At 33.1% G+C, this 14,103-nt stretch overlaps 4 protein-coding genes across 4 annotated transcripts; 2 read left to right on the forward strand and 2 right to left on the reverse strand.

The window, feature by feature from the left end:
* Positions 1-264: 264 nt before the first annotated feature.
* Positions 265-5,568, reverse strand: LOC130678462 (protein TAPT1 homolog). Its single transcript, XM_057485673.1, has 7 exons — positions 5,012-5,568; positions 4,776-4,930; positions 3,410-3,507; positions 3,015-3,343; positions 2,454-2,551; positions 2,170-2,385; positions 265-1,736 (listed from the first exon to the last, which is right to left on the reverse strand). The coding sequence occupies exons 1-7, from the start codon at positions 5,343-5,345 to the stop codon at positions 1,077-1,079; spliced, it is 1,890 nt and encodes a 629-aa protein (XP_057341656.1). The 5' UTR covers positions 5,346-5,568; the 3' UTR covers positions 265-1,076.
* A 1,075-nt stretch (positions 5,569-6,643) lies between these two features.
* LOC130678469 (probable protein phosphatase 2C T23F11.1) lies at positions 6,644-12,570 on the reverse strand. Its single transcript, XM_057485686.1, has 6 exons — positions 12,419-12,570; positions 12,105-12,335; positions 8,743-8,948; positions 8,267-8,492; positions 7,370-7,820; positions 6,644-6,874 (listed from the first exon to the last, which is right to left on the reverse strand). The coding sequence occupies exons 2-6, from the start codon at positions 12,289-12,291 to the stop codon at positions 6,838-6,840; spliced, it is 1,107 nt and encodes a 368-aa protein (XP_057341669.1). The 5' UTR covers positions 12,292-12,335; positions 12,419-12,570; the 3' UTR covers positions 6,644-6,837.
* Positions 9,685-10,364, forward strand: LOC130678492 (uncharacterized). The gene is made up of 3 exons (XM_057485728.1): positions 9,685-9,866; positions 9,957-10,130; positions 10,192-10,364. The coding sequence occupies exons 1-3, from the start codon at positions 9,813-9,815 to the stop codon at positions 10,270-10,272; spliced, it is 309 nt and encodes a 102-aa protein (XP_057341711.1). The 5' UTR covers positions 9,685-9,812; the 3' UTR covers positions 10,273-10,364.
* On the forward strand, positions 10,547-11,360 carry LOC130678487 (uncharacterized). Its single transcript, XM_057485714.1, has 3 exons — positions 10,547-10,878; positions 10,970-11,143; positions 11,254-11,360. The coding sequence occupies exons 1-3, from the start codon at positions 10,825-10,827 to the stop codon at positions 11,332-11,334; spliced, it is 309 nt and encodes a 102-aa protein (XP_057341697.1). The 5' UTR covers positions 10,547-10,824; the 3' UTR covers positions 11,335-11,360.
* Positions 12,571-14,103: the final 1,533 nt, after the last annotated feature.

Consider the following 14,103-nt stretch of genomic DNA (forward strand, 5'->3'; position numbering starts at 1 on the left):
ATCCCAAAAGTGTTAAAAGTGAAAAATTATCTGAGTGTTCAGTGAAGTCGCGTCAGTGTCCGAGTGAATTTTGAATTTGGAAAAAAGAAAAAAAATTTTACCCCAAGTCAGCTACGGTGAGTCCAATTAATTACTTATTAATTAATTAAGTTTATAATCATCATTTACTAAAAATATTCTACGTAAATTTAAAAACAAAAAATGTCGGGCCCTAATCAGTGAAAACAAAATGGCGGGAGTAAAAAAAATTTTTTTTTTTCGTATTAATAATAATAAAATATTTATTAGAAATTTACATTCAACTCAAATAAACTTTCCGTATAAAAAAAAAGCATCGCAATCAAAAAAAAATTAAATAATCAAACAACACGATCTTATAAATATAAAAATTCCCATATATATATATATGTACACTTTACAACAAAAATTAGCTAATATTCTATTGTTTTAATCAATCAAAAGTCTCCAGAGCTCTGCGTACCTCAAAAATAAATAAAATTACCCGGGAAATTCAAAAGAAAATCATCGGAATTCCTCCCGAGTTCTTCACCTCAGCAACACAAAATGGCGCGAGTTTTAAAATGGCGGCATTTAAAATCTAGTTGACGGATTTAAAAATTTTTTTTTTTACAATTTATTTAGAAAACGTTTTCTCGAGATCCCGGATCATGAATTTCCGATAAAAAAATTTTATTTGAAAATTATTTCGGTCCTCAAAAGAAAGTTAGACGATTTTTTTCTACTTTTTTTGGTTAAAAGTAAAAAAAAAATTACTAAAATAAAAGATTGGATGAATTTTGACGCTGAGGTGTCTAGAGGAACATTCGAGCTTCAATTTAAAAAAAAATCGATTCAAATCGATTGATAATTGACGGAATTATCGGCTTTAGAAGCTTTGGAGTCCGGGGCGGCCATTTCGTGGCATCGAATGGCGGCCATTTTGTTTAGGAATCAGAATGATTAAAAATTAGGGGCAATGGGTAGAGAAGGACACGATTGATGATTCTGTAGAGTAGAGTTGAAAAAAAATGACTAAAAAAGCACGTAGATGGCTCTAGAGTCTCTGAAAGACAAAATTAAGGCAACAGAGGTTCGCTTTCGGCGCGCATGACCGTTTTAACCTCTAGATTAACGTCATTACATGACTGTGAAGCCTCACAATTTTTTTTATCGGCATTGAGACCGTCATCGAAGCATACGTTTGTCAAACTAGTGGCGCTGTTTGACAAAATGGCGACTCCTGATTTAGTTTCTTTGTCATTCAATACAATCAGGGGTGCTACGGGTCCAAAGTCGCTGTTATTGGCACCGTGTTTGTGTGTGTAGATATTTGTGTGGTCGACACTGAGAGTTCGATTGAATACGTTGTTCTTTCGGGTTTTATCCGTGAATTTTTGGTTCGTGCTCGCGGAGTGGGAAGCGATGAGATCACAGGCTTTTCCTAGAATTATTAGGCTGTTGAGGATACGAAGCGCGAAGAGGATAAGGTAACCTATGAAGAAGAGAATGAAGTTTGAGGGTCGGGAGGTTGCAGAAAGGGTCGAGAACAGTACGCGGCCCATAGCGACACTAAGGGGGAGGGGGATGAAGCCCATTCGTCGCGCCACTAGATCCGAGGGGTCGGAAAATGCCGTTTCTTGACGGGTCTGGGCCATATCGTAGGCCAGGCTCAGTGTGTAGTCTCTGTAGACTGTTGACAGCAACTCGTTGAAGCGGGTTATGAACGCGTGCTTTATCTGAAAGGAGATAAAAATTTATTTATGAATTTTCTGAGCTCCTGAGATCATTTCTCGAAGTTTGAGTACCCACATCATAGTATTTAGGTTATAAAATCAAAACTTGGAATTCTCTATGTCGTAAATTATCAAAATATTTTTTTGGAAATTCAAATTTTGTAGAAATCAGTGATGTTTTCATATAGAGCTCGCGATCGCGAGTAAAATGAGTACCCACATCAGTATATTTAAAGAACTTGTTCCCAAACTCTTAATGATTAATTACCGTTAATCATTAAAATCGCTAATTATTGTCAAACTCAAACCTAGGCATGTGGGTACTCATTTTACGCAGCATTGCATCAACTTTCGAGAAATTCTCTTCAATATTGAATTAGTTGGGCCCGCTGCCTAAAAAATGGCAGGGACGCGTGCGTAGTAATTTTTTACTCACCCAATCGACTATTAGTTCAGCAGCCAGCAAAACAATGCAGTCAGGCAATAGAATATAAAGACGATCCATTTTCCACGCGTACTCTTTCATCGTTTGCAAACTAACGGCCAGTAGCAGCATCAGAAGATGGAATCTTTCACGTACGTCCGCACATGACAGTTGGAATAAATTACTTTTGTCGAATTTTTTGAAAACGGAGCCTTTTAACTCGACAAACTAAAAACATTTTATTAATCAGTTATTGATTAATCAATTAATTAATTAGTTAATTAATAAATACTTACGTTATTTGACAAAATTATCGTCAGCAATGCTTTGTTACTACTGTTAATAGCGACATTTAATGTCGTCGCTTGTAATAAAACTAAAATACTATGCAGTACTAATTAATATAATTAAGGAAAATTAATTAATAATTTTTTATTAAAAAGTGACATCATTACTTTGTAGTACTCGGTTTTCTGAGTAAAATGAGTACCCACAACAATATTTTTCCACTAAATTCATTTCATCATAGAATCGATTAATTGATTTATTAATTCGACAATTAAACGTCCGCTAGATCAACAGACAATTTTTCTTTGAAAAATGAGTGGGTTCATTTTATTGTACACGAAATTCTGCGTAGAATAAGTAGCGGCAAGTCTAGATAGCGTTCAGGTCGTTGATTAACGGCTTAATTAGTTAATTAAGCCGCCATATTGGTTTTAGGGTGAGATATTCAAATATATCGATGTGGGTACTCAAATTAACGGAAATTATCTCAGAAATTGAATGGCAGTGGGCATTTTTCGGACCCGAGTGATCGGAAGTAGAAAACTCGAATTTTAATTCAAAAAGGATACTGACATAAGTGATGGCGAATAGTAAATGAGGTAGTGTGCCTAAGTGTTGACGACGACGGGAGCGAGATCGTGATTGTGGTTCGGTGGCGGTCCAGAGAAGTGCGTCGATTGTGTCCTGACCGAATGCGCTAAATAATCGGTCTCCCACTTCCAACATGTTGTAAAAAATGTACAGTTTTATAACACTCTGACTCTTTACCAAGTGATACATTATCGAAGTATCGACTTTGGTTGTCGCTACGCAACAACTTATTACTACCAGTCCTTTTAATAAGTCACACATTTCTGCAGGTCGTAAAAAACGTTCGGATTTTTTTGGATTCGTTGCTCTGAAATTTAATTGATTAATTAATTACTTTATGTGTTTATTACATTTAATTTTTTTCATTTTGTACCTGAAACAATATCCTAGAGATCGAGATATTATGGCCCACAGTGCCATTATAAACCGTAGAGGTAAAAATGTGTAGACAAATAGAAATGAATCCGCGCACTGAAAGTAGTAAAATATTTATTTTTAAAACAAAATAAACAACAAAGTTCGAACTAATAATAATTTAAAAATGGGACATTTGTCCCAATTCTGAGTGTCCCGAAAATTATCTACAAACCTCCCTAATAAAAAATATTAACTCTTTTCCATTAGGACGGAAACTTATAAATAGGGCATTTGTCCCAAATTCTTAGTGGCTCAAAAATTCCCCATCTCAAATAATTTATTATAATTTTCCAATGAAATATCTACAACTCTTTCAATTGGGACAGAAACTAAAAATGGGCCAGCCGTCCCAAAATACCCAGTGTCCCAAAAATTCCCCATATCCCAAATAAGTTCTTATATTTCTCCAACAGAATTTTCATATCTCTTTCCATTGAGACAGAAACTCAAAAATGGGACATCCGTCTCAAAATATGTAGTGTCCCTAAAATTCCCCACATCCCAAATAATTTATTATATTTTTTCAATGAAATATCTACAACTCTTTCCATTGGGACAGAAAATACAAAATGGGCCAGCCGTCCAAAAATACCCAATGTCCCAAAAATTCCCCACATCCCAAATAATTTATTATATTTTTTCAATGAAATATCTACACTTCTTTCCATTGGGACAGAAAATACAAAATGCGCCAGCCGTCTCAAAATACTTAGTGTCCCAAAAATTCCCCACATCCTAAATAATTTATTATATTTTTCAATAGAATATTTACAACTCCTTCCATTGGGATAGAAACTCAAAAATGGGACATCCGTCCCAAAATATGTAGTGTCCCTAAAATTCCCCACATTCCAAATAATTTCTTATATTTTTTCAATGAAATATCCACAGCTTTTCCCATTGGGACAGAAACTAAAAAAAGGGACACCGGTCCCTAAATAAGTGTCCCAAAAATTCCCCATATTTCAAATAAGTTCTTATTTTTCTCCAACAGAATATCTATATCTCCATTGGGATAGAAACTCACCAATGGGACATCTGTCCCAAAATACCTAGTGTCCCAAAAATTCCCCATCCCAAATAATTTCTTATATTTTTTAATAAAATATCTACAACTCTTTCAATTGGGACTGAAACTAAAAAATGGGCCAGCCGTCTAAAATTACCCAGTGTCCCAAAAATTCCCCATACACAAAAAATTCTTAAACTTAAAAAAAATGAAAAAATACTTGTCCTCCAGAACAGTCCTTCAAAAATGGACCACCTGCCCCCCCTCCCAAACTATCTCCTATTCTACTGTCCCACTTTCCCCAGCCCATTACCTGCAGGAATCCATAGGTCATGAACTTTTCCACCTCCCTCGGTATTTTAATAAACGAATAAATTTTCTCCCTTCTCGCTGAAAATCTTTCCTCGTCATTTTCCAGCTCGTAGCCTCTCGTCAGCTCGGTCTTGATGAACCCAAAGAACGACACACCTGTTAATTATCCATTAATTATTTATCTCCTCACATAAATTACCGTCTCACAATAAATAATAATCCACTATAAAAAATTACCTTTTTTAAATTTTTTCTCTTTCTCACTTTCTCCCTCTCCCTCTCCCCCTTCCCCACTGCCCTCGCCGTCATTATCGTCCTCGTGATCCTGATTTTGTTCCTGATTATTATGATTATGATTAAAATTATGATTATCTGAATAATTATCAACTTTCAATCCCTCAATGCGCTGATTACCATCACAATTAAATGATTTACGAAATCTTATATGTTTTTTATCCATTATATTTATTTGCTCATCATAATTTTTACTATTGTCACTATTATTATTTGATATATTTATGCAATTATGATTATTATTATTATTATTATTTCCAACTTGTTCATTATCCATCGTGACACTATCACAACATAACCTGTTTTTTATAAATATATATATATATATTATGAGTCAGTACCGTCTGTACAATAACAGCTGTCGGGTATTATCGATACTATATCGTAAATCATATCAGGTTTTATAAAAACATATATATTTATATTTTTTATTTATGTGAGTGTGCACTTGTGACACATCATCACTTATACAACACATTTGTTATTGAGTATTTTATTGTGGATGTCAATTATAAATTTGTTATTGTAAGCTTATTATGGTTGGTTTGGTCGCGGAGAGACAGGTGGCGTAGGAGTTTAATGGGATGGCGGGAAAATTTGAATGATTGAAGAATTTTGGTCTGGGGCATTGAGTTCAGGAGGCGATTTCGTGAAGTTTGAGTACCCACATCGATAGGTTTGGGGGAGGTAATTTTTTAGAGGGGTTATATGGGGTGGGAATGAGAACTTGGTCAGGGGATTCAGAACTAGATTTTTTGGAATTTTGAAGGTAGGACTCGGATTCGGGGGATGATTTGGTAGAGTTTGAGTACCCACATCGATAGGTTTGGGTGAGGTAATTTTTAGAGGAGGTTATATGGGGTGGGAATAAAAAATTGAGCTGGGGATTCGGAAGTAGATTTTTTGGAACTTCGAAGGTTGGATTTGGATTAAAGGGATGATTTGGTGAAGTTTGAGTACCCACATCGATAGGTTTGGGTGAAGTAATTTTTGGGGAGGATTATATGGGGTGGGAATGAAAAATTGAACTGGGGATTAGTCAGTAGATTTTTAAAAATTTTGGAAGCTTGATTCAAATTCAGGGGATGATTCGGTGAAGTTTGAGTACCCACATCAATAGGTTTGGGTGGGGTAGTTTTTAGAGGGGGTTATATGGGGTGGGAATGAAAAATTAGTATGGGGATTCGAAAGTAGATTATTTGGAATTTTGAAGGTTGGATTTGGATTCGGGGGAAGGTTTTGTGAAGTTTGAGTACCCACATCGATAGGTTTGAGTGAGATTTTTTATGGTGGGTAAGATGGGCTGGGAATGAAAACTTGGTCAGGGGATTAGTCAGTAGATTTTTGGGAATTTTGGAAGCATGATTCAAGTTCATGGGATGATTTGGTAAAGTTTGAGTACCCACATCGACATATTTTGTCAGGTTTAAAAATATATAGGTGATGTGTGAAAATATGAGGGTGTGAATTTTTTTTTTTAAATATAGGCTTGTGGGTACTCATTTTACAGGAAATAATCTCAGCTACAAGAATATTGGGGTCATCGGAAAAAATTTTGTACTGTACATGTTGGTGGTGTATAATTTTCAAAAGAAAATACTTTTATTTACAAAAAAAAAATCAACAATATTAATACAGTGGTTAATTTTTGATTTTATAAAGTAAATAAATAAAATTCATTTTTTTCGCGCATCAACGAAAAAAAAGGAGTATACATGAACACGAATAAATAAATAAATACTAGTCAACATGATTCTTATAATACATAATTAATCTTCATCTTTGTTATTTATTGCCTCTTGTTCGCTGAAAAAAATAAATAAATAATTATTAGTAATTAATTTTCAAAAAATGTTTTTTTTAGTTTTTTTGCTACAAAAATTTTTGAAAAAAATTATGAATGTGAGCGTTGAACAGCTGACGAAATTACGCGTAAAATGAATACCCACAAGCCTACATTCCGAAAAAGTCATATTTATCACACATGTGCGCTGACGCACATTTTATAGTTTGTGGGCCGGGTTAAAATATAGTGATGTGGGTACTCATTTTACTCGTCTCCACTTCCGGTAACTTGTAGTATGAGTAATTTTAACTAAAGAAAATATTTTAATTATAAATAATTATGTGCGTCCATTCAGGAGCACAATTTTCATGTCGTTCAAATATATCGATGTGGGTACTCAAACTAACGGAAATTGTCAGACAAATCCGTATAACTGATTGGCTTATTATTAAAAAAAAAAATTTCAAAGTAAAATTGAATTAAAACATTTTTTTTTAACTAAAAAAAATAATTACCTCTTGATATGTAAATTATCTTCAAGATTATGAGTCTTGCGTTGACAGCGAAGTATCAAGTCCTTGACAGGCTTGCCGTGTAGTAAACAAACAACAATTGCCGTCATATTGTCGCACCCAGTTCCCATAAGTGCGTCGGGGGCGAGACAGTGGTTCAATAATTCCTCGCAAATAGACTCGGGGTCAATTGTCGCCCGATCTAATGGAGGTTTTGAACTGGAAGGGCCTCGTACTGAGGATTTAGAAGACTCATTTGTGTAATCATTCAACTCTTGGATACTCGCGTCCGGACGACCTGACGATTCTTCGTCTAAATTATACTGAGTCGCGATGTAATTGCGTACGAAATCAACTACTTCGTGACTAGTCATCACATCCCATATTCCATCGCATGCCAGTACGATGAATTCCCAGTCTTGATTCATTTCAAATTTTTGTACTTCAGGAAATGCTGAAATTTTTTTTCAAATTTTATCATCATGAACTTTAAAAATTCATAACTTGGAAAGTTAATGAGATTAAGACTCGTTGTTGGGCTTAAATTAAAGATGAATCTTCTGACTACAATTTTTATCAACAAAGAATTCAATTACGACCAATAGTTTTTGAGATATCGCAATTTGAATGAAAAGTAAATTTTTATAGAAAAAATCGTCGAATTTTTTGGAGTTCAAATCTTTAAAAATTAATTACTCCTAAAGTAATTAAAATTAAGGGCCGTAATTGGGCTCATTAGAAAGATGAGATTGCGGGCTACAATTTTGACAGGCTATCGATTAAATTTCGTTGATAACTTCCGAAGATATAGTGATTTTAATGGCAGCCAAAATGATGGAAAATTTCTCAATTATTTTTTTTTGAGAAATTTTAATTAATTAGTGTGATAATTTTAATTACCTGTAACAATTTGTTCTTCAGCAGTCTTAGTATTGTTCCACTTGAATTTAAAATCTCCCAGTGCGCGGGATAACGCGAGATGACCATTCACGCGGTTAAATTCAACCCAACCGCCCGCGGCTTCAATTCTGCGACGCTCGTCCTCGAGCGTCGGCTTGTGGTCGCGACTCAATTCCACTAGACGTCCATTCACTGATGCAACTGCTCTGCTATCACCAGCATTCGCCTGTGCAAAATTTAAAATTTTATTTTTTTAAATAAAACCCGCGAAATTTAAATTTCCCGCGGTCTCTTTATCTTAGAAATTAATCGCGAAAAAAAATTATTTTCAGTAAATATACGAGAAGTATTTAAGCTCTGGGATCACAAAATTTTTTTTGAATTTTTCCCGCGTAAATTAAAAAAAAAAAAATTCATTCAAAAAATTCAAATTTTTTTTTTTTTAATTAAATATTTAAAAAATAAATTAGACTTACACTGTAGAGTATATTATCTTTAATTAGTATTGCAATTACTGTAGTCCCTGCGCGCTCAGCCCTGAGAGCGGCGTCGGCTTGCATGGCCTCGTCTAATTGCAAAAACCCCTGCTCCATAGCTTCAACTATTTTACCCTCTTTGTACTCTCGTGTCTTAATAATATAGTCATGTAAATGCTTGCCTGCATGCTGTGACATCGTTGCACCTTCAATACAAAAATTAATTAATTAATTAATAATCCAGAAAACTCATAATTCAAATTTATAACTTTAAATCAAAATTATGACGGAACTATTAAAGTTACGATGAAAATCATGAGGACCAATTTGATAGTAAATTAAATTCTCTACGAAAAAGTATTCTTTACATTTTTTTGTAAATCTGATAGTTCCCGAGTAATTTTAAATTTAAGTAAAACAGAGTAAAAAAAGTTATGTATATTTATATATTTTTTTATGTAAAAATTTTTTTAACAAAAAAGAGTTTGATACCCGGATTACTAGCGTGATTCTGCGTAAAATGAGTACCAACAAGACTATATTCCGAGCAAGTGCAAGTAAACTTAAAATGTTCGAATTTTAATTTTTTGGATTTCCGGTTAAAGAAAATTAAAAAAAAAAAAATGAGTATGATAAGCGAGTAGCTGATAAAATTCCACGTCAAATGAGTACCCACAAGCTTATAGTACGACAAAGTCATATTTATCATATATGTGCACTGACATATATCTAATATTTTTGGTCATGTCAGAATGTATTGATGCGGGTACTCATTGTACTCGTCTCCACTTCCACTGTACTAAAATATATGTAAATTTGACTATAGCATACATTGGACTCGAAATAATCAGGTATTGTTGTAAACAAATTTCGAAAGTAGGAAAGTATAGGCCCTTAATTTATTTAGAGAGGGGGACAATGTCCTAATGCGATCTATGTAGATTTTGTACGTTCATTATCTAGTAATTAGCTGTCTGGACTAGACCTTGACGTCAAACTCTTTTGTCAACTTGGAATTTGCCACGTGGAAAATTTTAATATTTAAAAATTTCTTTTATTAATTAAAAATAATGAATAATTTTGTGATAATAATAAGTGTCTTATTTTTTTGTGCAATTGTACACGTAAGTAAAATTAAAAATTTTTATTTTTCAATTCAAAAAAAAAATTTTTAGTTAAAGTATTTTTTAAATCAAAAAATTATTTTTTTTTAGGCACAAAACTCAATGAATGAGACTGAAAATTGTTTAGAAATTTGTAAAAATGAAACAATAAAACATTCAATTATGAAAAGAGACAGATTTTCAGATGCATATGCCGGATTACTTGAATTAATACAAAAAGTAATCGATGCAATCTCGGACATTATTAAATACACACCAGAAGCTGTACGTATTATTGTTATTTATTTCTTTTTTTTTTTATTTTAATTTTTTTTATTTTTAACAGACAGAGAACTTCCTCAAGGAATTTATCGAGAATGCCTTGAAATCTTTACAAGAAAAAATATCACCCGAAGAACGCAAGTAATTTAAGGCGTGACTTTGTATCGTAAAATTTTTTGTAAAAATGAATAAAATTTAAATAAATTGTGTCACATTAATTGATATTCAAAATTACTTTTTTTTTTTGTAAAAGCTGACGTAATTCCACGTGGAATGAGTACCCACAAGCCTATAGTACGATAAAGTCATATTTATCATATATGTGCACTGACATATATCCAATATTTTTGGTCATATCAGAATGTATTGATGTGGGTACTCGTTTTACTCGTCTCCACTTCCTCTGTACTAAAATATATGTAAATTTGACTGCAGCATACCTCGGACTCGAAATAACCGGAAGTAATTGTAAACACATTTCAAAAATAGGAAAATATCGACTCCTGTAGGCCCTTAATTTATTTAGAGAGGGGATAATGTCCTAATGCGATCTATGTAGATTTTTTACGGTCGTTATATAGCAATCAGCTGTCTGGACTAGTCTAGACCTTGTCGCCAAAATCATTTTTTGTTAAACTTGGAATTTGCCACGTGGAAAATTTTAATATTTAAAAATTTCTTTTATTAATTAAAAATAATGAATAATTTTGTGATAATAATCAGTGTCTTGTTTTTTTGTGTAATTGTACACGTAAGTAAAATTTAAAATTTTTATTTCTCAATGTAAATAAAAAATTTTTAGTTAAAGCATTTTTTAAATAAAGAAAATTATTTTTTTTTAGGCACAAAACTCAATGAATGAGACTGAAAATTGTTTAGAATTTTGTAAAAATGAAACAATAAAACATTCAATTATGAAAAGAGATGCATTTACGGATGCATATGCCGGATTACTTGAATTAATAAAAAAAATAATTGATGCCATCTCGGACATTATTCAACACACACCAGAAGCTGTACGTATTATTTTTATTTATTTCTATTGCACACCTCGAGCGCGAAAGCGCTGAGGGTGTTTTATGATCGCTCTAATTTTTTTATTTTATTTATTTTTTATTTTCAATAGACAGAAGGCTTCCTCAAGGAATTTATTGAGAATGCCCTGAAAACTTTACAAGCAAAAATATCATCAGGAGACAGCAAGTAATTTAAGGCGTGACTTTGTATCTCGTAAAATTTTTTGTAAAAATGAATAAAATTTAAATAAATTGTATCACATTAATTAATATTGAAAATGAGTTTGTTTTTGTAAAAGCTGACGTAATTCCACGTGGAATGAGTACCCACAAGCCTATAGTACGATAAAGTCATATTTATCATATATGCATAATGCCATATATTTAATATCAATGGTCTACTGGAAATATATCGATGTGGGTACTCATTTTACTCGTCTTCACTTCCTCTACCCACTTATATAAATAATTTTTACAAAAAAAAATTTTGAAAATCGAATTTTTGAAAATTTTTTTCAAAAATTTATTCCAAAAAAATAATCACTATCTTATTCATAGTGTCGACAAAATTCTACGTTCAATGAATACCCACATCAATATATTTAGACTAAAGTGCATGTGTGCTCCTTAGCGCACACACAACGCACACGACCTTCTTCGTCAGAACATAGTCATGTGTGTACTCATTTTACGCGCAATTTTATCAGCTACCCAGCCCTGGTACTCGTTTTATTCCAAATTAATTTCTGTTTCCAAAAAATCAAATAATTAATTTTTCAAAATTTGAATTCTTCGCCAGACAACCTATCGGACATTTGCTCGCACCATAGCCTTGTTGGTACTCATTCGACGCGTAATTACATCAGTAATTTAAAACCCAGTGTCGTTTTTCTTCAAAAATATTTTCCTAACAGAAATCTAAAAAAAACTCAGAATTTAAAAGAAATTTTTAAAAAATTACCTCCATGTCCGTCATATACAGCGAAAAAAGCACTACCCGGATCATCAGGTAGTGACAAAATATGAACATGACAATCTTCCATTTTGACCCTCCATCCTTGCATACATGAACTGCCGACTAGATAATTTTTGTCTCGACAACACGCCGATTGTTTTGTTGTCACAGGCTCACTTAATGTTTGTCCCATTTTTTTATATTTTTTTACTACAAAAAAAAATATAAAAAAAAAATCTATAAAAGAAAGAAAAATTCAAATTATATAAATTTTATTTTTATTTATTGAGATCAAATGGAAAAAAAAATTGTCGACTTACTTGTAATTAAAAAAAAACGTTGGACAAATAATTTATATTATTTATTTGTTTATGTTAATTTTTTAGTTATTTTTAGGTCATTTAACTTTCTATTAATATACATAACCTTAATTATTATTTTTCATTGGTCGATTTATTTTCCCGAAGACCACTTGGGAAATTTTTTACCATCATTAGAAAATAGTCGAGTTTTTATTTCGAATAATAGATGGCAGTGAGTGGCAACTCCGAAAAAATGGCGGTTGATGTTGGAAAAAAAATTTGCCAGGTGCCTTGCTCCCTGAACCGGAAGCTCTGACCCCGGACCAGTTGGTCCCGGGGAGTGTGAGCTAGAAAATGGTCAAGTTTGGAGAAAATTCAATAGAATCCTTGGAAATTCATGGAGGGAAGTATGGATTTATGTAAGAATCCATTGCTTCTGTAGGGAATAACTACACACAATATAAACGTTTTTTGTTCATTATGATGTCCTGTAGTAGGAGAGACCCCAAAAAGTCCTTAGAAAAATTTTGTATCAGAGCTATGACGAGTGTAAGGTCAGGGACAGGGAGAATTAGGAAAGATGTTGATGTGTTTCTATGGAAAGTGGCCCGTAACTTTGCTTCTGTAGGGAATATCTCCAGATAATATAAACGTTTTTTGTTCATTATGATGTCCTGTAGTAGAAGAAACTTGAATAAGTCTGGAGAAAAATTTATTTTTTGAGTCCAGGCTTATAGAAGGATAAATGAAGATAAATGAGGATTTCACTGTCTGTACATTTTTGGGAAGAGAGGCCCGTAACTTTGCTTCTGTTGGGAATAACCCATCATAATATAAACATTTTTTGTTCATTACAATGTCCTCTAGTTAAAGAAACCCCAGTAAGTCCTGAGAAAAATTTTATTTCTGACTTTTGACCCATATAAGAATAAATAAGGATGACACTGCCCGTGTCTTTCTATGGAAAGTGGCCTGTAACTTCGCTCCTGTTGGGAATAACTTCATACAATATAAACATTTTTTGTTCATTGCAATGTCCTCTAGTTGAAGAAACCCCGAAAAGTCCTGAGAAAAATTTTATTTCCGATTTATGACCCACACACGGATAAATAAGGATTACTGTCCATGTCTTTCTATGGAGAGTAGCCCGTAACTTTGCTCCTGTTGGGAAATACTCCATATAATATAAACATTTTTTGTTCTCCACGATGTCCTCTAGTTAAAGAAACCCCAAAAAGTCCGAAGAAAAATTTTATTTCTGACTTATGACCCATATAAGAATAAATAAGGATGACACTGCCCGTGTCTTTCTATGGAAAGTGGCCTGTAACTTCGCTCCTGTTGGGAATAACTTCATACAATATAAACATTTTTTGTTCATTGCAATGTCCTCTAGTTGAAGAAACCCCGAAAAGTCCTGAGAAAAATTTTATTTCCGATTTATGACCCACACACGGATAAATAAGGATTACTGTCCATGTCTTTCTATGGAGAGTAGCCCGTAACTTTGCTCCTGTTGGGAAATACTCCATATAATATAAACATTTTTTGTTCTCCACGATGTCCTCTAGTTAAAGAAACCCCAAAAAGTCCGAAGAAAAATTTTATTTCTGACTTATGACCCATATAAGAATAAATAAGGATGAGACTGCCCGTGTCTTTCTAAGGAAAGTGGCTCGTAACTTCGCTCCTGTTGGGAATAA

This window comes from Microplitis mediator, chromosome 1 (assembly GCF_029852145.1).
Source record: "Microplitis mediator isolate UGA2020A chromosome 1, iyMicMedi2.1, whole genome shotgun sequence".
Lineage (NCBI taxonomy): Eukaryota > Metazoa > Arthropoda > Insecta > Hymenoptera > Braconidae > Microplitis > Microplitis mediator.